This window comes from Equus caballus, chromosome 5 (genome assembly GCF_041296265.1).
Source record: "Equus caballus isolate H_3958 breed thoroughbred chromosome 5, TB-T2T, whole genome shotgun sequence".
In the NCBI taxonomy this organism is placed as follows: Eukaryota; Metazoa; Chordata; class Mammalia; order Perissodactyla; family Equidae; genus Equus; species Equus caballus.
In genome coordinates this window covers 24,367,713-24,393,874 of record NC_091688.1, presented here as the reverse complement: position 1 = coordinate 24,393,874, position 26,162 = coordinate 24,367,713, and the positions used below count along the sequence as shown (strand labels likewise).

At 42.9% G+C, this 26,162-nt stretch overlaps 3 protein-coding genes across 11 annotated transcripts in view; 2 read left to right on the top strand and 1 right to left on the bottom strand.

The window, feature by feature from the left end:
- RCOR3 (REST corepressor 3) overlaps positions 1 to 5,973 on the top strand; it is a 45,258-nt gene extending 39,285 nt beyond the window's left edge. For 3 of the 4 annotated variants that reach the window (XM_023640762.2, XM_023640761.2, XM_023640763.2), the window contains 2 exons: positions 2,643 to 2,884; positions 3,353 to 5,973. In XM_023640762.2, the coding sequence (XP_023496530.1) occupies positions 2,643 to 2,884; positions 3,353 to 3,703 (593 nt within the window). In that variant the 3' untranslated portion in view covers positions 3,704 to 5,973. The remainder of the gene's footprint in view (positions 1 to 2,642; positions 2,885 to 3,352) is intronic. The other variant, XM_023640766.2, reaches the window with a different exon arrangement.
- Positions 1 to 18,923, bottom strand: part of LOC102147527 (uncharacterized) — a 109,507-nt gene extending 90,584 nt beyond the window's left edge. For all 5 annotated transcript variants that reach the window (XR_011438531.1, XR_011438559.1, XR_011438562.1 and 2 more), the window contains exons 1-2: positions 18,707 to 18,923; positions 16,121 to 16,232 (exon numbers count right to left, since the gene is read on the bottom strand). The gene's annotated coding sequence lies outside the window, so the exon portion shown is untranslated. The remainder of the gene's footprint in view (positions 1 to 16,120; positions 16,233 to 18,706) is intronic.
- The window catches only part of TRAF5 (TNF receptor associated factor 5), a 43,293-nt gene continuing 34,860 nt past the window's right edge, over positions 17,730 to 26,162 (top strand). The window contains exons 1-2 of one of the 2 annotated variants that reach the window (XM_070266730.1): positions 17,730 to 17,947; positions 18,443 to 18,581. The gene's annotated coding sequence lies outside the window, so the exon portion shown is untranslated. The remainder of the gene's footprint in view (positions 17,948 to 18,442; positions 18,582 to 26,162) is intronic. The other variant, XM_023640759.2, reaches the window with a different exon arrangement.

Below are 26,162 nucleotides of genomic sequence, written 5' to 3'. Positions count from 1 at the left end.
CTTGTGTACTCAGCATTGTAGTAATGCTGGTGCTGATTTGTTTTCTATAGGACAGTACTTCCCAACCTTTTTCACATCGTGGCACACAGAAAATTAGGAAATTTGTCAAAACACACTGGGGCAAACAGAGGAGGCTACTGTTGTCCAGTGGAAACTGCCAAGGAGCTAGCTATTCCAGACCCTGCCCAGCCATCCTGCAGGCTAAGGACCTTACTGTCTGGGCCCACTTATACACAGGATATGTATGGGGTCCTCAGCCAGACTATGGAAGCCTGCAGTGTGGTCTGAGCCTTGAGATTTTGTAAGTCATTGATATAAGAGTGGCATACATGAGTTAATAATAAACATGCCTAGGTGACTCAGAACCTAGGTGACTTGGAAAAAGTCCTTGACATCCAAAGTGTCTGGAAAAACTAAAGGTCCTATAGAAGTAGTTTGGGTTTTGGACTCTGTAATTCTGAAAATGCAGCAGTATTGATGACAAGATAAAGTCCATTGAGCAACAGAAAATAAAGTGGAGGATCAAAAAGAATAGAGTCAGAAGAAGAGGGGACAGCTATGTAATGGAATCAGACATGGGGACAACTTAGTAGTAGGTTTGGGAATACATTTTGCCAAACAAATAGGTGTTCTGAGAGTTGTAATTTCTTCAGACTTAGAGTCAGATTTAGTCTTAGTGTGACGTGGCTTCTTGCTAGGAATACAGAAGATCTAATCCTGGATTTATTTAAGGTTTTTGTTACTAAACTCATGTATTCAGTAGGTTTGGTCATTTCTAGAATGTAAATTAAATATCTCTTATGAAAATTAGCACTCTCATAAACACTGTATCTGATTTCTAATTAGTAGTCATTACTCATTGCAGCAATCTCAAATTGGTTGCTGTTTTCCAAAGTATGAGTAGTAGAGACACTTGAATATATAGTAATAGTTCCTAATATGAAATAACCTTGGATTTTTATTGCCAAATAAACCCACTTGGAACCTAGTCACCATTAGAATTTATACTCACTTCTGAAGTTCAACCTGGAAATCACCTCATGGATTTAAAGAGAATATAAAATTGTTTATGTTGCTAAAATATTGTAAACAATGTTGAAGTATTATTGTTGCTTTATAGTCATACCTGTTTTTCCCTTTGAAAACACAGCAAATGGGCATAGTTTACAAACCAAAACTCTCTATTTAAGGTAGATATGGTTATAGCGTAATACTATCAGACCCGCTGCCTAAAATGCTCTAAGATAAAGGAGCTCCCCGTAGAGTCAAGCCTCGCTGGGTGAAGGTAGCAAGAGACGCTTATTCCCAAGTTCTCAATGTAAAATAAGGGCAGAATTTAAAACAGGCATTATGTCATATCGTGATGGTGCTTTAAGGTAATTGGGTGTATCGTGCCAATAAGTATCAGTAAGAATATATCTATCATTTCTTCTGGGGTAATAGCATATCCTTATATTATTCTCTCATTTGTGATTGTAGACATGTTAAGTTTATTTAAATCTCCATGTTTCTGGTTGCTTAGCTCAAATTACAGACATATCACAAGCATCAGTATTTTTTTCTCCTTTCTCACCTCTGTAATTAATGTTACTGTTTTCTGGTATTTTAAAAAGCAGTTTATCAAATTGTAAAATCAAAATTTCTGACAACTTTTATATTTTGAGCTAAGTTTCTCTTTCTAGAATGAGTCAGTGAACTTCTTTTAGAATTTCCTTAAAAGCAAATGATTATCCATCTGATTATATAAAGTCATTTAAAATTCTGTAGCATAATTGACTATCTCAAGTTCATAAACAAATGTTATCCTTTGTTTCAATAAAATTTCCATAATGAAAAGTTAGGTTCTCTGATAAGTGAGTGTACAATCCTCCTTAAATTTAAGGCAGTGATGATGAGTACAGGCAAGCTCCGAGTGGTCACCTCTGTAACCTTCTTCTCTGGGCCACAGAGCACAGCCAGGAATCCTTCCTTTATACAGTCTCTGGAACGATGAGATGAGTTAAAATCCAACCAGCTCTGCAAAATAGCTTCCCTTTTTTTGTCCATTAGATTATGACAATTCTCCTGCCTTTTATATTTAATTTATTATCTCATTTCTGTTCATTGGTACCCTGGTGAGATAGGCAAGTAATCATGCTGAAGTTGGTATTAAGACCAAAATTGAAATGCTTTTCTTAATGGGGGAACCCTAAGACTACTCACTCAGTCCATTGAGGGGATAAAAGAGATGGCTCATTCCCATCCAGTTTTGTTTACAAACGGTGTTGCTCAAATTTAGGTGACTGGCTACTAGGGAAATAAATGAATGTGGAATTGAGGATGGAACAAAGAATTCAATGCTTTACAATAAGTGGACTGTATTTGAGAGTTCAAGGAGGATTGGAGAAAATAACTGAGTATGTAAAAAATGGTAAGTTTCTGATTGTTCAGTTGAAGGCAAGTGGCTGGCTCGATGAAATGACGTAATTGATGGTTTTCATCTGTGACCCTGATATCTTAGCCTCTATCTCAGAATTGAGAAATGAGCAGAGTTTATCAGAAAGGATTTTCATTGCTGGTATCTTTTGTGTGTGCATGATGTATAGTACACACAGCTCTCCTTACTGATCCTTCACAGGTGTATTATTTACTTTGCCTTCCAGGTGTCCGCAAATATGGTAAAGATTTTCAAGCTATTGCAGATGTAATTGGCAACAAGACTGTTGGCCAAGTGAAGAACTTCTTTGTAAACTACAGGCGTCGGTTTAACTTAGAGGAGGTATTGCAGGAGTGGGAAGCAGAACAAGGAACCCAGGCTTCTAATGGTGATGCTTCTACTTTAGGGGAGGAGACAAAAAGTGCTTCTAATGTGCCATCAGGGAAGAGCACTGATGAAGAAGAGGAGGTGTGTTTGTGTATGGAATTTGAGCTAATATGAGTTGAGGAATCAGCATTTTGTGTGGTATTCTGTAAGGTTAATTTGTCAGAGGACAGCTGAATGAGCATGAAAGGTTGACAATACACTTACTCAGTGGTGCATCTCTCGTGACTCTTAAGTCATAATGACATGCTAAGTTCTGATCCTAGAAGAATGGAGAGTGTATTGCTCTTTCATAAGTCTTATTTTTATTTCCAGTGTTAAGCTGTTTACTAATAAAGATGCCTGTTGGGTAGCTTCGTTGCTTTTTCGGTTTTTGGTTTTTTGTTTTGTTTTGTTTAAAATAAAAGAAGCTTGTGCTTCCAAAAGAACACTTGTGTTGTTTTTGTTTTGTTTTGATTTGTTTTGTTTTTCCTGTGACAGCCCAAACTATATTGTATTAAGTTCATTAGGAACTATCATCTCATACGTGTATTTTTGTTTCCTCACCTCTAGGCACAGACCCCACAGGCTCCTCGGACTCTGGGTCCATCACCTCCTGCCCCATCATCCACTCCAACACCAACAGCCCCCATTGCCACTCTGAACCAGCCTCCACCACTTCTTCGTCCAACACTGCCTGCTGCCCCTGCTCTTCACCGGCAGCCTCCTCCGCTGCAGCAGCAGGCTCGGTTCATCCAGCCCCGGCCAACTTTAAATCAGCCTCCACCACCTCTCATTCGCCCTGCTAATTCTATGCCACCCCGTCTAAACCCAAGACCAGTGTTGTCCACGGTTGGTGGTCAACAGCCACCGTCACTTATCGGAATTCAGACAGATTCACAGTCCTCACTGCACTTAAATTAAATTGGACAGAGCTGCAGTAACTTTTCACCCCATCATTATACCAATGCTCGTCTGACTGAGGCGAAAGAGGAAAGAGTAACCCTTCCTAGATACTGAGGCTGCGAACTAGTTCTGTGGCAGTGGGCTAACATAAGTGGATGTCTCAGAAATTTTTTAATTCACGCAACTGAAATGTTATACAACAAAAAGCCTACAGTTAGCCTCCTTTCCAGAGTGTACGTTCAGCGACATGATCTCATAAAATGAAAAGAAGATTAAGTATTCTATATACCAAGGTTTTTTTGTTTTGTTTTCACTGTATTTATTTTACTGAAATTCTTTATATTCCTGCCTCTTCATAGTCAAGGCTTTTAGTACAGGAATATTGACTTAGGAATTATGAAAACTCCTTAAGTTTCTTTAGTTAAGGATGTTTGACTTTTTTTTCTGTAATTTAATTTTTTAGCAACATTTTCCTATGTTAGGAGTACAAGAATAAATAGCCTGCATTTCAGATTTTGACATATGTTCTTTTAATGCATATTTAAGAAATTATAGCTGCATATCCCTTTTTTCAAAAATCTTGCTTTTTTTTCTAAAGGAATTTTAATATGTTCCTTTAAAAGAAAGCAATTTAATCAATTGCAAAGCAATTATATGAAACCACAAAGAATGTACTGAACCTACTAACCCTTTAACATACAGTTTAGGGTCCTAGTGCAAACTTCTTGCTTAAAGGTCATTGACCCATCATCTTTGAGTAATAAGATCGGAATAATAATTTTACATACAAATGAGGACTTAATTTGTTGAAGTATAATGTCTTTAAGTTCCTTGAAAATGGAGTTAATTTCGATTTTTTTTTAAAGTTTCTAAGTGCTATCTGCTTTTAACTAGTAGTTGCCTATATTTGGGGACTTTAGAAGAGAATTATATTTTGTCAGTTATGTGGAGATAGTGGTTATGGAAGCATTTATTTACGATACCCTTTTTGTGTTTAGGTTCTGAACTTAAAATTGCCCTCATACTTATTAATATGGTCTGCATTTAATATAAAGGATGTTTTCTTGATAAATCTCTATTGTACTCTTTGGATACATTTGTGTATTCCTTGCAGCCGACCTGTACTCGTGGGTTTGGTTTAGGGTTAAATCATCAACATGATTTCATAAAATAAATTTAAGAATTTGTTCTGTGTTATCTAAAGATGTATCAGTATATTGTCACAATTGTGCTGTTAACTTAAAATGCTGAGACCCCTTTTTATAAAGAAACAAAAAAAATTCAAGTCTTCTTAATTCAACACATAATCATTAACCGCCTACAAAGAATATTTTACGAGTGATAGTATATATCAACAATGTGTTACTAATATTTTTGATACAATGATTTCATATTGGAATCATGACTTGTGCAAAGGTCCAGATCACTTAGATTGCTATACTAGTGGAACTTAAGGCTAAATGTTTGCACATTCACATTCTCATCACATGTAGAACTACTTCACAAAATCGTCAACAGCTAAGGCCCTAACATAAGTTTTGAGAGGACATATATTCCCAAAGTACTGGAGTAGCAGTCCCTACCGTTGGCTCTAAAGCCTTAAAGAGCAATAGACTTAAATCCATTGATTAGTTTTAATTTTGAACTTTAGACCACTTCTTTGCATAAGGTCCTTAAATTCTGGCATAAACTTTTTCCAGGATGTATCCGTTTTTTCTCATTGGCTCACCTTAAATAGTTCCTGCCCCTGGACTGTAACAAGATAAAATCTGATTTAAAATTCTCAATATTCAAGAATTTATACTTATTTTTACTTTAAAAGCCACAGGGGACAGTTATAAATCTTAAAGTATCTAAAGCATTTTTAAGTACTTGGGTTGTCTTGCATATGTGCATACTATACAGCTTTTATTGTCTTGTCTCTTGTCAGTAGACCTTCAGTATACAGTATGTGGGATATGTCAATCAAGTTGGTCAGCACCAGCATCTGTCCAGCTGCTAAGCATATTGTGATTCATTTAAAATCTGTTCTATTCCAGCAATGGGCCAAGGTGCTGTATCTGAGGGATGTGCTGTAATTTCATTTACGTACACTAGAGCACACAGTGGGAAAATCTTAGCTTCATTAGTAATATGACACGTGTATATAGTGAGATGTCTTTATTGTGTGCTTTGCATATTTTGTAAATATTTTGCACGTCATTATTTTTCTTTTTTGTTTAAGCAGTGTTTGGCCTGGAAGAGTGATATGCTTGCTGCTTAATCAAAGGATTAAAGAGTTAAAGATGTCTATGTCTTCTATTTTTATATAATTTTATGTTGTATGAGGAATTTAGGACTTCTTCACTGTGATTCTAAAAATTGATTTTTATAAAAAATCGAAACCTAGAAATCTTTTAATGATCATTAATTTCAAGGTTATCATTTTTGGAAAATCTACACCCAAGTATTTTTTTCATTACATAATTAAAAATAAATCACACTGTTGATACATCTGGTAATATTAATGAAAAAATATTTTTTCTATATGATTTAATTCCAGTGTAATATGGATGGAGGTAAAGGTAAGTTATGACCAAAACCTTTTCTTAATCAGTAATCTTACAATTGAGTAAAATATAATTTAAAATAAAGATGCAAGAATGTAAAATTTTGTCTTAATATAAGCCTTCATTCTTTTTAGGAATAGATGTAGGGAACAATCAATGTAACAGTCATGATTTTCCAAAATATTAAGAATGTTGCAACTACTTTGGTTAAAATACCAAGTTTAGTTATTAAATATGTTGTATTATTTTAATATTTCTTCCTGCTATCAAAAGAATGTTTAGTACCCATAAATATTAACAACTGCTCATCGCTTAACACTTTATCAGGGTCTCCTCAAAAAGAAGAATCATCTGACTGACAGCTCAAAGCAGGATCTTTCTCTTTGTACTTCCCCCAAATAAATGATGAATACATTCTGATTATAGGAAACATAAGAAAAAGAAACTAAAATGTGTTTGTTTTTTAACTTAGACATTCATTCTAGATACATCATTTGTAAGATAGAATATGTGAATACAGAAAGAAAAGTTGAGCAACTATGCTATATTATAAAATGCAAGAAACTACCTCATTTTCTGACAGCATTTATGGGAGTACATAAACTGCTTTCTCTTAGGAAAATATAGATCATCTATAATTCCTTGCAATTTAAATCTTTATCAAAACTATAACTGCCTTAGTGAAAGAATGTTTGGCAGCAATAAATTTTAGTAACAATGGAGTTAGGGAGTAAAATATTAAAAGAAATGCTCCTGGATGTGTGGATTTGTGTCTAAAAGGCCACGTGGCTTTATCTGCCCTTTTTCTCCTCTCAGAGATCCTGTACACTTAAGGGGAAAACAGTGAAGGCCAGAAATTAGTGTTGGATTGAGGTATTTGCAAATTGTCATTACCAGATTTAAAGTAGACTGTTGTATGTTGGTGAGGGAATGGTAACTACGATGTGGTAACATAAACTTTAGAATCCTAAAGCTGGCATTTGGGTGAGCAGAGTCTGGAAGGAGAAGATGCTGGGAATGTGAAGTGGAGAGATCCAGGTGCAGCCTTCATAATGTAAATGGCAGAATGCCCTATTTAATGTCTTTTTCTCTGGATTATTTTAAGAAAGGTTAAATTTTTATTCTGTATACTTAAATCTTACTTAAACATAACGTACAATTAACAGTAACTAAGAAGATCCTGAACAATACCACAACACAAGGGGTCTCCAGAGGTACCTAGCTTATGCCCAGAACAGCTTTCATGATTGGCAAGATTTGGCTTCAAGACCATTTTTGTTCACATGTTGTGCCCTTTCCAAAAGAGAGTATGAAAATAATCAGAATTGTTGCAGGGCTTGCCACTTGGCTTATATATACAAAAGAGTTCGCCCTCTGCCGTGATGACTCTTATCCAACTCCACTGAACAAGTTACTTCACCTCTCTGAGCCTCAGTTTACTTATTTTTCTTCCCTCCCAGAATCTTAAATGATAAATACAAAGCCAAAATAATCCTTAGCAGTGCTGGAAAGTCAGGGGATGTGCCACCAGAAGGAGACTGATTTATGATGAAACCTCAGAATTAAGGAACCTCCCGACTCCATGAAGGCAAAAGAGCGGGAAAACAGTTCTCATAAGGATCCCATAATAACCTCAGATTAGAGGTGGAGGTATAGAGTAGCCCCCAAGGATTCGTGATTCCTGGTACTCATGCACTTGTGTGTAGGCTGGACCGAGTGACTCTTCTGACCAACAGAACACAGCAAAGGGGATGAGATGTCGCCTCTGTGGTTACTTTAAAAGATTGTGACTTCTATCTTGTTAGTAGGCTCTCTATTGCCTTGTCTGCTTGCATGCTTTGAAGAAGTGAGGTACCATATTGGAGAGGCCAACGTGGCAAGGCCTGAGGCCAGCAAAGTACTCAAGCCCTCAGAATAACAACCTGCCAGGAACGGAATCCTGCGAACAACTGTGTATGCTTGGAAATGGATCCTTCCCCACTTGGGCCTCAAGATAACCAGAGCCCAGCTGATGCCTTGATTGCAGCCTATGAGAGACCATGAAGTAGAGAACTCAACTGTGCCCAGATTTCCTAACTGGGAATTAATGAGTGTCTTGTTTAAGGGAATTAATTACCCTAGAAATGCTGCATTTTAGGGTAATTTGTTATGTAGCAATAGAAAACTAATACAATGGATAAATGTATACCATCTTGACAAAAGAAAGTTGGAGCGACTATATTAATGTCAGACAAATATTTCAATGCCAAGGATATTATCAAAGATAAAGATGGGGTCATTTAATAATTATGAAGGTGCCAATTAATCAAGAGGATCCCTGATAGAACTGCAAGAAGAAATAGGCAAATCCACCATTAAAGTCCATGATTTCAATAACCATCTCTCAATAGTTGATAGAACATGAAAACCAAAGATGAGTAAGAATACAAAAGACTTGAACAGCGCTATCAACCACCTTTACCTAATTGAAATTTGTAGATTATTCCACCCAGCAATAGCAGAATAAGCATGAAATATTTCCAAGATCATATTCTGTGCCGTAAACAAGTTATAATAAATGAAAAAGGATTCAAATCATCTAGAGTATGTTCTCTGAGTAGAATGGAATTAGAAATCAGCAACAGAAATCTGAAAAGCTCCCAAATATCTTATTTCTAAATAAGCTATGTCAGAAAATAAATTGCAAGAGAAATTAGAAAACATCTTGGACTGAGTATATGTGAAAGCACAGTATATAAAAACCTATTGGATGTAGGAAAGCTGCACCTAGAAGGAAATTTACAGCTTTAAACATTTGTATTAGACAGGAAGAAGATGTAAAATCAATCTATGCTTTCTTCTTTAAAAGCTAGAAAGAGTAAATCCAACTTAAACAGAAGAGAAGAAATAAAGATCATAGTTGAAATAAATAAAACAGATAACGGAAAAATAGAGAAAAAAGAAAAGCAGTAATTTCTTCTTGAAACAAAGATCAAGAAAATTGAAAATTTGTTAGATCAAGGGAAAAAAGTACATAAATTATCAAAATCTAGACTGGAAGAGGTCATTGTTATGTAACCTACAGAAATTGAAATAACTTGTAGAGGAATATTACAAACACTTTATGCCAACAAAGTTGGAAATGTTTATGAAATGGATAAACTCTTGCCAAAACTGTCTCAAAAAGAAATTAAAAATCTGAATCAAGTAAAGAAATTGAATTTGTAACTTAAAATCTTCACGCACAATCCAGATAACTTTACTGGTGAATTCTATCAAACCCTTAAAGAAATAATACCAAGCCTACACAAACTCTTTCAGAAAATACAGGAGGAAAGAACACTTCCTTACTCATCTTTAAGAGTGTTATTACTCTGATTCAAAGCCAAATGAAGACAAGAAAAGAAAACTTCAGACTTATATCCCTAATGAACAGATATGCAAAAATCCTTAACAAAATATTAGCAAATAAAATCTAGCAACATCCAAAAAAGGTTGCACAACATAACCCAGTGGTGTTTATCCTAGAAATGCAAGTTTGGTTTAACTTTCAAAAATCAATTAATGAATACATCTGAGTTTCTTAACCTCGGCACTACTGACATTTTGGACTATATGATTCTTTGTTGTATATTGTAGGGTATATAGCAGAATCCTCAGCCTCTATTCCCCAGAAGCCAGTAGCATCCTCTCCCCCATCCCCAGGTTCACAATCAAAAATGTCCCCAGCCGTTATCAAATGCCTCCAAGTAAGCAAATCACCCCCAGCTGAGAATCATTGCAGTTATGTCATATTAATAAAGGAAAAGGTTATAGGATCATGTCAATAGACACAGAAAAGACCTTTGACAAAATCCAACACCTATTCATGATAAAAATTCTCAGAAAACTAGAAATATAAGGGAACTTCCTCATCCTGATAAAGGGCATCCACAAGAAGCCTATAAGTAATGCCATACTTTACTGAATGCCTTCTGCTAGGATTGGAACCAAGCTAAGGATGTCTGCTGTCACCATAGCTATTCGACATTTTGCTGGAGGTTCTAGCCAATGCAATAAGGCCAGAAAAATAAAGCATACAGGTTGGAAAGGAAGAGCAAAAATTATCTTTATTTATAGATGACATAATCTTGCATGTAAAAAATACTAATAAAACTCCAAAAACCCACTAGAATAATAAGTTTAAGAAGGTCACAGGATATAAGATCAATATAAGATCAATTGTATTTTTATGTAGTAGCGATGAATGATCTGAAAATAGAATTAAGAAAATTTTATTCACAATAGTATCAAACAGAATGAAATATTTAGGAATAAATTTTACAAAAATGTGAAGGACTTGTTCACTGAAATCTGTAAAATATTGCTGAGACAAAGTCCTAAATATATGGGGTGATATACCATTTCATGGATTGGAAGACTTAAGATGGCAATTCTCCTCAAACTAATTTACAGATTCAACCCAATCTGTATCAAAATCTTAGCAGGCTTGTTTTGTACAAATTGGCAAGCTAATTCCAAAATTTATATGGTAATTCCAAGGACCTAGACCAGTGCCAGCAAACTTTTTCTATAAATGGCCAAACAGTAAATATTTTAGGCTTGTAGTCCACACAGTCTCTATTGCAACTACTCATCTCTACAAATGCAGTTCAAAAACAGTCATAAAATACATAAATGAACAGGTATGGTTATATGTCAATAAACCTTATTTACAGAAACAAGCACCAACCTGAAACTTAGACTAACCACAACAACTTTGAAAAAGAACAAAATTGGGTGACTTACACTAACTGATTTCCATACTTGTTAGAAAGCTGCAGTAATGAAGACAGTGTGATATTGGTGTTAAGGATGGACATATAGATCAATGGAACAGAATAAAGAGTCCAGAAATACACTCACAGCTATATGGTCATATGATTTTCAATAAAAGTACTAGGTAATTCAATGGCAGAAAGAATAGGTTATCTGTACACACAAAAAAGAACCTTGATCTCTACTTCACACCATGTACAAAAGTTAACTTGAAATGGATCATAGGCCTAGATGTAAAAACTAAAACTATAAACTTCTAGAAGAAAATATAAGAGAAAATATATCACCAAAAGCATGATCCATAAAAGAAAAAATTGATAAAGTGGGTTTCATCAAAATAACAACTCCTACTGGTCAATAGTAAGAGGACAAAAGCCCCCCAAAAACAATGAAAACATGCAGAAGATTTGGATAGATGTTTGCCAAAGAAGGTATGCAAATAGCAAATGAGTGCTTGGAAAGATGTCACATCATTAGTCATAAGGGAAATGCAAAGTAAAGCCACAAGAAGACACCTATAACACCCACTAGAATGACTACCATTAAAAAGACTGACAATACTGACTGTTGTTGTCTGGGATGTGGAGAAACTGGAATGCTCTCATGGCTGGGAGAGATGTACAGTGATATAGCTACTTTGGAAAACTGTTTGGCAATTTCTAACATTAAATGTACACATACAATACGACCCAGAAATTTTACTCCTAGGGATCTACCTAAAGAGAATTGAAAATGTATGTCCACACAAAAACTTGTATTCAAACGTTCAGAGCAGCATTATTCCTAATAGCCAAATACTCGAAATAATCCAAATGTCTATCACTTGGTGAAAGGGTAAACGAAATACAGTGTACACATATAATGGCATACTACTCGACAATAAAAAGGAACAAACTAATATACGCAACAAAATGGATGAACTTCAAAAACATTTTGCTAATTGAAACAAAATAATTTTTATATAAATATTTATATATTTATATAAATTTTCCATAAAATGCAAAACTATAGAAACAGAAAGTAGATCCATTCTTGGCTGGGTCCAAGGCTGGAGGTGAGAGTTGAGTGCAAAAGGGCACAAAGGGTGATGGATTTGTTCTAAGATTTCATTGTGGTTATAGTTGCATAAGTGTATACATTTACAGTCATGCACTGCAAAACGTTTCAGTTAACAACAGACCACATATACAACGGTAGTCCCATAAGATTATAATGGAGCCAAAAAATTCCTGTCACCTAGCGACTCTGGAAGAAGACACTCAAGAGCTTCCTCCGTGACTTCAAAAGATTTGGAAGGATGAAGAGGCTGCAAAAATCAACAAGGCTGTGGCTGATATGTTAAACAAGTTTAACCTGGGTGTGTATGAGGACGGCAAACTCCTAGACGTCGTTCGTGAGGAACCAACTAATGAGGAGTTGTTAGGACTGGTACAGGAACACACAACTGAAGAAAGAGGAAGGAAACTGAAGAAGAGAAAAGCAAACTGCAGGAGACGAAAAGAAGAAGAAAACTCCCAAGAAGATTCACAATAATGGGTTTAGCAGAAGCTTTTGCAGACCTCAACAAGCTCCTTAAAAAGTTTGACAACAAGGACCCCAACACTGAAAGGTTTTCATTAACAGAGAGGAATGTTCATGGTGCATTATCTGCTTACAAGCAAATCTATGGCGAAAAAAAGAAACAAACCAAGCAAACCACCATGGACACATTTCTGAAAAGTGACACCTCGTCAAGAAGAGCCTCAGGCAGGTCCTTCAGGAGGTTTTCTAGGAGGAGGCATTGCTATCATAGGAGATGACAGCTTCATGCATATTATTACCCCTGAAGACCTTCCAGTGGGACAAGATGTGGAGGTGGAAGACGGTGATATTGATGATCCCGACCCTGTGTAGACCTAGGCTAATGTGTGTGTTTGTGTCTTAGTTTTTAACAAAATTTTAAAAAGTATTAAAAAAATTTTTAATATAAAAAAGTTTATAGAATAAGCATATAAAGAAAGAAAATATTTTTGCATGGCTGTACAATGTGTTTGTATTTTAAGCTAAATGTTACTATAAAGGAGTCAAAAAGCTTAAAAAATTAAGTTTATAAAGTAGAAAAGTTACAGTAAGCTGAGGTTAATTTATTATTAAAGAAAGATATTTTTATACGTTTAGTGTAGCCTAAGTGTACAGTGTTTATAAAGTCTAAAGAAGTGTACAGCAGTGTCCTAGGCCTTTGCATTCACTCACCACTCACTCAGTGACTCACCCAGAGCAACTTCCAGTCCTGTAAGCTCCACTTGTGGCAAGTACCCTATATACGTGTACCATTTTTTATCTTTTATACCATGTTTTTACTGTACTATTCTATGCCTAGATATGTTTAGATACACAAATACCACTGTGTTACAACTGCCTATGGTATTCAGTATAGTAACCTACTGTACAGGTTTGTAGCTTAGGAACCATAGGCTATACCATGTAGCCTAGATGTGTAGTAGGCTATATACCATCCTGGTTTGTATAAGTACACTCTATGATGTTCGCACAACGATGAAAATATCGTAACAATGCATTTCTCAGAACATATCCCTGTTGTTAAGCAAGGTGTGACTGTACTAAAATTATTCGATGAGTGAATTTTGTGGTATTGAAAGCATAATAGTAAAGTTGTTTTAAAAAGGAAAAAGAAAGTATGAAACAAAATTGTGTGCAATGGATGCAGCAGCCCAGATGGTGTACTATAATGAGAGGCCCTCATTGTGCCTACAGAAGATTGCATGTGTTTTCTCCAAGTGAGGGGCAAGGTCGTGGAATACAGAGGTGTCGTTGGAGTCAAAGGCATTTGAACAGTGTCAGTTTTTCCCAGGATAAGCCCTTCCTGAGCTTACGCCTTTCCTTCTTAATGCTTCTGTCCTGTTTTCTGTGAAATAGAGGATGTAGCTAACTAGAGTTCAAGAGTATTGTTTAAAATTTCTCCATATAGAGTGGGCACCATTCTCAAAAAGAAGAAACACCAAATCAGTGGTCTGCCTTGTTACCAGCCTATTGCAAAGTCTAACAAAACCAAACTGTGCCAATCAAACCCATGATCTTACTTCATAGCTCCTAAGGCTAAATAATAACCTTAAAATCCATATTTTAATGCCTTACAGTGACTATGCAGAATTAATATGATAAAATGTTTTTCCAAGCATTGATGGGAATTGCATGTGTGAATCTTATTAAAGGAACTGTCAAAATGGACAGAATGCACATTTCGCCAAGCATCCAATGAAGACAGCAGGGTCTAATTTTAAAACAATAAAAACCTCATGTCTCCAACAAAAAGGCTTAACTATCGGGCAATCAAACTATGAACAGAGAAGGGGAGGGGTGAGTGTGTGTGTTGAGTGAGGGGTCCCCCTGGAACAAACACAGAATGTATGGCCACAGGTACAGCATCAGTCTGCTTTCTTCAACGTGGAGCTGACCCTACACACAGAATAGGTAAGAATAGAGTGAAGCAAGTAGAACAAAAGAAACATGGGTCTTTCTGGAGCTCCTAAGATAAAAGCACAGCTGCCGGATGCACTTACACAGGAGACATACAACCACACCAAAACCTGCACATGAATGTTTATAGTGGCTTTATTCATAATTGCCAAAACTTGGAAGCAACTAAGATGTCCTTCGGTAGGTGAATGGACATACCCAGACAATGGATGTACCTTTGGAAAAAGAGTCTTTTTTTTTAAACTACATCAGTCCTGGGAGAAGCCCCCCACCCACAGCACTCCCAGCCTCTCTTCTTGTGGTGGTCAGCACACTGACAGGCAGAGCTGGGGTAAAGGTTATCTGATTGAAACAGAGACCACATATCACTCGGTCAAGAAATTAAAAACAGAAAACCCACAGACATTCATTCATTTATTGCCTCAATGCAAGACCTACTTAGTGAGCAAGTGAGCATTCTGTGTGTACAGGACCCTGAGGTTTTGCTTTTTGCATGGGAGGTTTGCTGCTATATCACACTTTCCACGTGTGGTTCCATTACCGGCAGAGACTTTCCATTGTAACTTGTAATGGAAGTTAAAGGTGCAATCTAAGGCCCAAGGAGGGGATTTTTCCTCCTCATCTGCTATCATTGATCTCTAGGTGATGGAAGGGATGACCTTTTACCCTGCTCTAACTAATCCACTACTGTATATCCATCAGTCTTGTCACAGAAAGGCAGCCTGGGGAAGACAATGCATCCATCTACTATTCCAGTAGGTGGCACCCTCCCCTCTCCATCAGCATCATCTTTCCACTGACGACCAGGGCTGCAATCTCTTACCCTGTCAACTTACCCAGCAAATTAAACAGCTGAAAGCCATGCCTCTCTGAAGGCTAGGGGTAGTCTTAGGGTGTTTCGAAGAAACAGATAAAAAGTTTAGCCCTTTTCTTCTGTGTAAAAATTTAGTGTGTAGTCCAATCCTGTCCTTATATTTGTAGATGAATTTAGTTTGAAGACTGGATTCTAACATTGCAAATATTTTCAGGACACTAAAACTGCTAAATTTGTCTCCTTATTAAAGTTGTCCTGTTTGAATTCACATCAGCTACTTCTTTGAGGGGAAGGGTGGTGTCGTGGCTAAGAGCACCAGAACCAGACTTCCCAGGTTCAGATTTGACCACTCCTGAACTGAGAATTTTGCATTTTCCGCAAATTGTTCAAGAGAGGAGTTTTCTCATCTGTAAAATAGAGGTGATGATTAACAGGGGTGACAGTTAATATGGATGAAGCACTGAACACAGTATCTGGTGTATAATAAGACAATGTTAGCTATCACCTGCAGATACTTAACGGCTTTTTAATATGTACCTTTATGTCCTGTCCTGCCCATCCATCCTCAAAGGGACTTGAAGAAAAGGATCACATCTCCTCCAACAAACTGGGCTAGGTCCCAGGGTCTGCCTTCTCTATTCTCCCAGACACCCTGCCCAGGATTCTGTGATCAACAAGGGGAACTGCAAACATGTCCTTGAGTTCCAATTAACATCCATCTAAAATTCCTCTGCCTCCTCACTTAGAGTCCCAGGTCTGGAGTCACGAAGCCCCCACTTCCCACCACTTCAGACTCACCATTGGGGCAGCCCGGTGGCGCAGGGGTTAAGTTCACACGTTCTGCTTCCATGGCTGGGGTTTGTCAGTTCGGATCCCCGGTGAGGACCCACGCACCACTTGTCAAGCCATGCTGTGGCAACCGTCCCACATGAAATAGAGGAGGATGGGCACAGATGTTAGCTCAGGGCTAATCTTCCTCAAAAGAAAAGGACTCACGATCTACCCAGCATCTGAGTCCATCATATTTAAAGCTTGGATATCATTCTTGGGGCAAATTGGCTGCTTTTGGGAAATTGGGGAAGAAGGGTGGGGAGAGACAACTGAATCACAGTCAATGACAGTATCAGGGGCCCGAGCACACCTGCATATATACATACTAGACATTTGAGTTTCTAGCCAGAGAAGGGAGATATACCTTTACAAAACATATTGATTTGTAGAAGGATGGGCGGGGTGGGGGGATGGTGGGTGGGTAATGAGAAAGGAGGCAGGAAGTAGGCAACCATGAGAGATGTATTGTAGGAGGGAACAGGGAGAGAAACTAAGGTTCACAGAGCACCCACTCCGTGTCAGGAGTACAGGAATGTCATCTCATTTAATTCTCACGAGATTGTGAGGTGGATCTCGAGTCCCAAAGCAATGCCCACAGGCTCCATCTCCCCATGGATTGGTTAATCTGACTCTCACCAACCAAAAGGATTGAATCTTGGTTTCTGGCTCTTGTTGAAAAATGAGAGACAGGTAAGGCCAGGCTGACACCGAGCCTGGCTGCTTCTCTAGACCCCACACATGCTCCTTGGTGCAGCAGTGTTTCCCCCGCCTCCCCCCATGATTGCAAGCTCTGCCTCCCTCCTGTGTGTTTCCTGCCAGGCTCCTCTGCACATTTGAGTTGTGCATATTATTCTTCTTCTCTTGTAGTGATGAGTAATTGAAGCTCTGGGCAGTTAAGTCACTTTCCCACGGTTGCCTAACTGAAAGAGAAGGAGCTAGCATTGGAATTCTGGTCCATTTCCTTCCAAGTTCGCGCTCTTTATGCTCCATCAATCCTCATAGAGGAGATTTATACAGAATACAAATATCATTCAGAACATCATATGCTCATGGAGAGAAGTACTGTAAGAAAGAGCCCTGCGAGACCTGGCTTCAATTTGTAGCTATAGTACTTGCTGAGTGTCAAGCTCTGGGCACATCACTTCTTGTCACTTCTCTGGACTTCAGATAGCTCATCTCTAAAATGGGGATGACCAGGCCTACTTCGCAAGGTTCATCTGAAGATTGAAAGAGATGCTTGGGAAGCCCTTGGTACCATGGCAAGCTCTACACCTCTGAGGGATTGGTAGGCCAGCCGCAAGACGGAGGGCTGGCGGATTTGCAGGAACGTCGGGAAGGACTGATTTGAGCCAGACCTCAGGCCTTGGCTAACAGGTCTAAACATGACAGGATTGGCCCAGCCTGGTTATTCCTGGGTGAAGGGTAAGTTGTGCACAGTTTAAAGGTACTTGAGGGAAATCAGAGACGACTTCTACTTGTAGGTACCAAGGATTCTAGTGACGGTGGTTGGACTTCTAACTGCTCAGGTTACCGTCGCGCAGCCTCCTGCCCCACTCCCTCCTGCGAGTCCGCCCTTCCCGTGCCCGCGCCCCTCGCCCCAGCGGCTCCGCGGGGCCCCGCCCCACCCCTCCCTTCCTCCCCCCCCCTCCCCTCCCGGCCGGGCCCGCCCTGCTTCCTCCCGGGCCGGGCTGCACGCTCCGGGCTCCGGGGCCGAGAGCCTCGGCCCCTGCTCGCCGCCGCTGGCCCCTGCCCCGGAGTAGCCGCGCGCCAGCGGAGTCCCGCGCGGAGCCACATGTGAGTCCCGGAGGGAGGGGGGAGGGCGCCCTGCGGCTGTCGGGCTGGAGCTAGGTGACCAGGAGCGCAGGTCGGCTTGTCCCGTTGACTTTGAAACCGAAAGCGCCGCGGCGGCACGAGCCCCGAAGCCGCCTCCCCGCGCCCCGCGCCGGCCTGCAGGGACCCTGCCGGGCCGCCCGTGCCCCTCGCGTCTGGCGAGTCCCCCCGGCGCGGGAAGGGCGCGAGGCGGCGGCCGGGCGGGGCCGGGGCCGCAGGAGGCCGGCGGCACAGGTGGCCGCCGATGCGGGCGAGCGAGCGCGCTGTGGGGGCAGCTGGGCTCCGGGCCTGGGGCGCGTTGCCTTAGCAGGGGAGAGGTGCGGCGAGGGCGGCGGCGGCTGGGGGCCCCGAGCGGGGAGCTGCTCCTGAGCGCGCTGGTGGACTGGAGCGGCCAGGTTCAGAATGGGGTGCCCCGCAATCCCGCACTGCAAACCTCTGGCTCCCGCTCCGTACCCTTAGGCACCCGTGCACTTGTGCAAGACTTTCCCGCCAGAGCCCTCTAGAACGCAACTTCAACATTGGAATGAATGGAAACCTCCAAGAAACGTTCAATTGAGCGCGCTCATTGAGAAACACAACCCTCCCCCTCCCCCGCCAGGTGAGCTCCAAGGGATCTTGGAGGAGACCAGGGCTCAGAGAGGCGAAGTGAGTCGCCCAGGGACGCCCGGTGAATTAGTGGAATCTGGGCGCTCCACACCAGATTGTCTCCTCCTTGTTACTTACTGCTCGTCAGGGTTTTCGCAGTTCTGAGAATTTTCAGTGAATACAGGGGCCACACTCTTGCTGCTAACCCCGCTGGGCGGTTACGCTGACTTTCTGGCTGGTTCTGCCCCCTCCTGCAGAGTTTCCATATTTGGCTATTTCAGATTTACTTTCATCAGAACTCAGTTACCTCGCTGTGGCTGGCAGGGCTGCTCTAGGCCACCGACCCAGTGAGGTTGGTGAAATGAGGCGTGGCTCCCCGGCCAGGCTGCCCCCTGCACACCCCGCCCTTCACAGCCCTGGGCGCTGACCCGTGTCGTGTGAGGACAGGCGTCTGGTACCCAGTTGAATTCAGTAAATATTTATTGGGCACAGGTGCTGCGTGAGAACTGGGCTAGGGCCAGTGGAATATGGTTCCTTCCTTCAGAGGTATTTGCATTTCACACGGGCTCTGGAAGACATAAAATGCAAAGACATCGCTTGAAGTACTTCTGGGAATAGAACAGTTCTGGGTGTGTGAGAGAGAATTTTAGACAGAGAAAGGCTGGGCTAGGACTTCTCAGATCCAGAGGGCAGCTACCTGCTCTGCCTTATACACGCACAGCCGAAGACGAGGTCTTAGCACAATTGATGGTTAGGGTGAAAACCTTATCATCTGAACACTCCCACCCCCAACTCTACTCTTAATTTGAATGAGAGAGAGAGAGAGAGAGAGAAATTGCTGCAGAAAAGACGGATGTGAGAGGGAAGCTGAAAATATCTAGCTTCTATAAAGGGTTGTTGTTGTTTTGTTTTGAACTCTGTGGAATGGATTGGCTCTCAGATCCTGGAATCTCTGTCCCTGGGTCCTGGACATAGGCAGGAGGAAGTCAGCTGTCTGAGCTGGCTTCTGTCTGAAGGACTCTGAGCAGTCCTGCCAGAGGAGAGGTGACTTTCTCAGGTCCTCTGGGCCGAGGTGTGTGGCAGTGGGGGTAGGATGGGCCGTGTGTCTGTCTGTCAGCAAGCATCACCTGAGTGTCCACTGGCTGTGGGCAGCAGGGTGGTGGAAAGAAGATGAGGCCCCGTCCCCTGGAAGTACTAACTGTAGCGATTGGGACATTTCAATGGAGATGATTTGCAGGGAGAGGGAACCGGATGCCTCTGAGTCAGTGCTGCTAGGCTAGCCATGGGAAAGGCTTGTCAGCAATTCGACCAACAGCCCTTCTGTAATTATCTCAGCTTTACCTGGGAGGACCCCACGGAAAAAATAATAATTCCTTGTTGCTAAAGCTCTTTCCTTTTCAAAGCGTCTTCTTATTGCTCTTGTCATTTCGTTCTCGTTTGGTCCTCTGTGGTGCCCTTGTGAGTCAGGCCAAAGCAGGATTCTTCTCGATGAGGTGAAGCACTGAGCGTATGATAGCCCTTGAGGCTCCATGGCTGGGCCAGGCCTGGGTCTCTGGTTCCTCTGCTGTAGGCCCCTCACCATGGTTTCTCAGAACGCTGAATCTGAGGGGTTAGCAAGGAAACTCAGGCTCTGATCGTGCCTGGATGGTCTGTTCCCAACAACATGGAGGAAGTTCTCCTGGCCACTGCATGAACAGACGCCCGCTCTCTTAGCTTTCCCCAGCTGCACGAACTCAGGGCAAAACCTGTGTCTGTTCTTGTTTGTATCTGGGAATCTGGCACAGAGTAGGCCTACAAAAACCTTGCGTTGAGTTCATTTGAGATGTGTCACCCTTGAGCTCTGAGCTGCCAGGGACCGATGGGCGGGGAACGTGTGCTGGGCCGGGCTCTGGAGAGAGGTTGAGCTGCCAGCAGGACTTGGCTCCAATCCCAGAAATCAGAATAGCGCTGTGCAGTTTACAAACAGCCTGTCTCACCTGATGGACTTGTCCCTGCCTCCAGAGAGAAGGGAGAGGCAGGTGCTGTTCCTTCCCTGTTACCTGGTTGCAAGCTGGGGCTCAGAAGGGACTTGAAAGATCTCACGGCACGTAGGGACCAGCCAGAACCACAGCCCAAGTCTTCAGACTCCAATTTGTGTGTTCTTCTCATAGTATTTCACCTAGAGGAAGCCAGGGTTCTGGGCAGGAGGAGGGTGAGGGAACCAGAACGGCATTCCTCAAAGGCTGCCTGACGCCTTTTTCACTGGTCAGGGGTCTTTAAGAGCTAAGAGGCCAGGGGAAGGGGGAGCAGTGGCAGGCCCAGTCTCTGAAGAGCTTTTCCTGCCCAGATGGTGGCTTTTTCTGAGGTCCCTATGGGACCGGGGCTCCCACTCCAGCAGAGTGTAGCGGGTGGGAATCTGTGTGTGTTGGGGGTAGAGGAGACCATGTTGTGGGGCAGAAGCGATCCCCAGGGCTGGTGAGCTCCTGCCGCTGCTGAGACCAGCATGGGGCCCGTGTGAGTTTGTTCCTTTGCCCAGAGGAAAGCTTTATTTGGAGGGTCAAACAGCAGTCTGTGGACCCATATGTCCTGGCAAGCCCTGTCTTGTGAGGAAGTAGGGTGGAGGACCAGGGAGGAAATAAAAGTGAAAATACTCATCAGTCTAGACAGAAAAACTCCAAGTCCATTTGCAGTGAAAGCGATGAGCCCATTCTGCACATTGTTATCTGGAGGCAGACGGTGGTGCAGCTTAGATCACAATGTAGCAATGTGGTGTCCATCTGAATGTCCTTGCAGGTTCTGTGGCCCTGGCGTTAAGTGACAGAGCCAGTGAGTGCCTCTCCCTGGGTTGTGAGCAGGGAGTGGGGACCCATCTCACTTACTTTCAGCAGATCCCCATGCCTCATTTCTTGTCACAGCTCCACCAACTTCCCTCCTCACCAATTCAGAACATCCCTGGAATTTCCCCCACAGCTTTTTTCTCAAGGAAGAGGTACTCTCTTGACCAATGGGGGAGCGCCTTCTCCACCTGCATGCCTGATTCAGCTCTCTCCCATCTTGGAAACAGTGCCCTCCATTACTCCCTGGCCACTGACTCCTTCCCTCCCCCACATGCTCCGTCTCTGTTTCCCCAGCCCCTCTCCTCTCCCTTTCACGGACAAGCTTCTGGAAAGAGAAGCCAACATTTGCACTCTGCGCGCTCAGCGCCATGCACCTGCCGTGCTGCTCAGATTGCCCTTTGAAGGCTTCCAGGGTCTGGTAATCCTCAGTCGTCAGCCTGCCCTGCAGCTGTTGCCCATCTCTTTGGAGGGAGCCACACCATCCCCACTGACATTCCCTTCCCCGACCTCGAGCTTCTCCTCCTCTTCCCGCCCTGCAAGTGCCAGTGGGGGGCCAAGGCTGTGTCCTCAGGCTGGCCTTCTCCATTACTGTTCTCTATGCTACTCTCCCTAGAGCTCTTCTCTGCACCCAAGGCTTAACCAACACTCTTAAGGAAAGGATGATCAAGTCTCTGTGTCTCACCCAGCTCTCTTCTTGGCCAGTTTGATTTGTGACACACAAAATCTTCACCGTGACGTTTTACTCTTCCCAGGCTGCCTCTTCCTCTCCGTTCTCCTGAACTCTTGCAGAGATCACTGCTTGCCCTTGGTCACCTCTGTCCTGTGTCCCCCCAGCTGGTCCTGATGTGCTGTCTATTCCTAAGACTGCTACTTGAGTTCGCATCCGCCTGACCTCTTTCCTGTGCTACCCTAATTGTGCATTCACTTGCTTTCCCGCACTTCTGTTTTCTCTTCCGCACTGCTGCAGAGGGGCCTTCTTAATCCATAGCCTAATCAAGACTTACCACTTTCACTAGGGGCATAGTGGAAGTAGTGTGGACTTCAGAATCTACCAGGCCTGCGTTTGAATCTGAGTTTGTGACTTGCTAGTTGTAGTTGTGTGATCTGGGCAAGTTGCTCAAATTCCATGAGCTTCTCTGGTAAACCGAGATAGTAATGTCACCCACTTGGGGTTGCTGGAAGGATTAAGTGAGCCAGTGTATACACAGAGCACAGCATCTGGTGGATACTCAGTGGCTGGTTTTCTTCTTCCATGTGTTTGTCAGCAGTAGAGAGTTGTGGGATCTCCGGGGTGGTGGAAAATGTGTGTTTAGCCTAAAGCATTCAAATTTAAATTAAAAACAGACAAGCAAAATAACTACCACGTGCCAGGGTAGACCATCATTTAAACTAGCCTGTTGCTGCCACTTTGCAATCTGTAGACCAGGCAGACCTTGGGGGCGAGAGTAGGTGAGCTGGGATGGGGCAGGGCCTGGTGGGGATAGGCTGGGACCAGCCCTCGGCAGGCAGGGGGCAGGCAGCATCAGATAATGGAGGCCCAGCCCCAGGGGATGGGTTTCAGGGCAAGACTCCAGTCTTTAGAAGGACTTGTGGACAGAGCAGGTGCAGCCTAGGCAGAATAATAGTGCTGGGCAGGGAGGTAACACAGGGGCCCAGCAGAAGAAATAAAATTGATTTGGGAAGCAAAATACAGGCACTGGCCTGATCACCAGGAGCAGAGCAGTTAGTTTAGTGGGATCATCTACAGAGTCAGAGCAGGATGAGTGAGGATGACTCCCTGCAAAGCTGCCAGCCAGAGCCCTTTCTGTGTTCCTTTACTAAGGGGGATGGCTTGGAACAGCCAGCTGTGTTCTGACCCTTCTCTTAGAGGGCCCCTTGATGCTCGAGGATGGAGGCAGCTGAGTGGGATGAAGCTAAACGGGTCGTGAAGGTCCTTCTTCTGCCTTCATGACATTAGGATGCTGAGGAATAGGCTGGCCAGAAACTTATGATACAACCTAGGAAAATTTACCATGATTCGCTGGGTTAAAGGCAAAATTATTTAACGTAAAACGAAGGCTTAAGTGCTAAGTAGATGCAGAATAAAAGAAGTGATTAAACAGTTGGGTGGGATTATTCCAGGAAGCCCTCCTGAGGAGTGAGGAGGGGTGGACAGGAGGGATGGAAGGGCACAGTGGACTGTGGACAAAGGCATTTCAAGGGGCTAAAGAAAGGAGTGAATAGGTGCCCTTAATGGATGGGAAGTAGATTATTCTGGAGCAGACTGATTTCCTTATATTGAGGTGGTTTATCTGAAAAACCAGTAATTTGGACTGTTGCTTCAACCTCTCAGTAGCGTTCCCACGGACCTTGCTCAGAATGTCCTATGCCACATGCTAGCGGCGGACAGCCAGACACTAAATTCTTTCACTCCTTGCTTGATACTAAAATTCCATATGTATGACTTCAGGTCGTTCATCTTGCTGACACTGGATATTTCTGACAAGTGTGACTTCTAGTCCCCACCTCTTCCACCTCATAACTGTGGTGCTGGATTTTCTCAGCACTGACTCTGTTTAGGCCACGTTCAACAGCTCTGGGGCCTTCCACACGTGACTGATCTATTTCTCATATTTAACTTTCCTCACATCATTTCTAGATGTGCCTAGAATGCCTAGAATGCCTCCTGTTTTAATCGACTAATTCATGCCCCTCTCACCCTTTTCAAAGAAAATTCAAAATTCCTCTCTTGTTAGGAAGGCTTCTGTGTTGGGGATCCCTAAGACCGTGCCCAGGTTCCGTGATTTGCTAGGAGGACTCAGAGGACTCAGCGTGTAGTCCTGCGGCTATGATTTATTACAGTGAAAGCTTACAAAGCAAAACCAGCAAAGGGAAAGCTACCCAGGGCAAAGTCCTGAGGAATCCAAGAGGAGCTTCCAAGAGTTCCCCCCAGTGACATCACATAGGACATGCTTAATTTCGCCAACACTGAGTTGGGACAACGTGTGTGAAATGTTGTCGCCCAGGGAAGCTCAGGAGAGACGCAGTGCCCAGGGTTTTTATTGAGGACTGGTCATGTAGGCACCCTCTGCCTAGCATATAACAAAATTCCAGGCTTCCAGAAGGAAAACAGGTGCTCAGCATAAACCACATTGTTTGCAGAACAGCTTAGGCACAGTGAGCCACCCTAATCAGTTAGGGGAACCTGCCCCAAATCCACCTTCCCAGACATCAGCCGGGGCCGTCCTTGTAAGCAGACCTGTCTAAGGATGGCAGTCTGAGGCCTGCACAGCTTCCCTGCATAGTCCCGCCTGTCAGTGCCTAACTGTGCTTGTGCTGTAGAGAAAGTTATTACCCTAGACAGGGAGCCAGAAGACCTGGGTTCCAGCCCAGCATGGCCACCTGCTGCTGGGGGACACTTTGAACCCCTCAAACTCCATTTTCCTCCCTCGTTTGGAAAAAAGAAATTGTAATTCTTGTGTGTAGACCTCAAGGATGACTGTGATGACATAGTGGGTCATCCCCTCCATCCCTCTTTGTTGAGCACCTACTGTGTCTAAGGCGGTGAGCGAGAACTATAGGGAGCACCGAGGAAGGGTGGTGCAGTGACTTTGGCAGGGAACAAGCCTGAGATTGAGTCCTTACCTGGCATTTACCAGCCATGTTACCTTGAACACGCTGTATAATCCTCCTGGATGTCAGGACCCCACCTGTAAAATGTGAACATGAATACTAAAACTAGTACCCACACCTCTTTGGGTTGCCGTGTGGAATAAGTGGGACAACCCATGTAAATCTCCTAGAACACTGTCTAGCACATTGTAGGCACCCAAAGTGGCCCCTGTTAATTCACTCAGATATTTGAGTGCTTGCTCTGTGCCAGGACCTTGAAAATGATAGACACAGTCCCAGCCCTGCTTTCTATTTGCTGGTGCAGACTAATATTGAACAGATAATTACATAAAAAATGAATTCTAGTCATGATAAGTGCTATGGAGGAGAAGTACAGGGTGACAAAAGGGCATATACTAAGGAAAACGGAAGGTAAGCTGGCGGAGGAGGCATATGAAGGCTTAGCTGGATATGTGATGCCTAAGCTGGGCTTGGGTAAGTTTAGCTCAGTGAGAAGTGGGGAGAGGGAGGAGAGGATATTTCCAGCAGACACAACAGCTTGAGCAAAGGGAGACCAGCCTTGGGGCGAAGGCTGTAAGGAGGAAAGGTTTTCCACTCAAATGAAGAATGGCAGAAAAACCAGAGAGGCTGAAGAATAAAGTGTGGGGAGGGAGGGAGCCCCAGGTAATGCCCTGGAGATGTGGGAGGGACCATTGTAGCTTGTCTTAGGGATTTGGAACTGTAAGCATAATGAGAGGCTGTGAAAAGATTGTGTGAGTGACAGCAGCTTGGCTTTTCCCAAATACTCAATGCTTTGGCGGAGAGACCGGTTATAGGCTGGGAAATGAGGGGGGACCAGCTATAGGAGGGAAGACCAGTTATGGGCGGCTGTGCAGTGGCCCAGGTGAGAGGGGACGGTGGCTTGAATCGGGGGGTTGGGTGTGGGGGTGGACAAGTAGGTGGGATGTGTCTATGAGGTCCACTCAGGGGGCCTCACTTGACCAACTGGATGTGGGGTGGGGAGAGAGAAGGCGTTGCCAGGAACCATGACAATTGTCTGGCGACAGCAGCAAAATAAATAATGGGTCTTCACCAAGAGGGAGCTCTGGAGAGAGAGCAAGTTAGGAGAGGGGAATCGGTTCAGTTTTGGTTGTGCTGGCTTTGGAGTGCTCTCGAGACATTCAAAA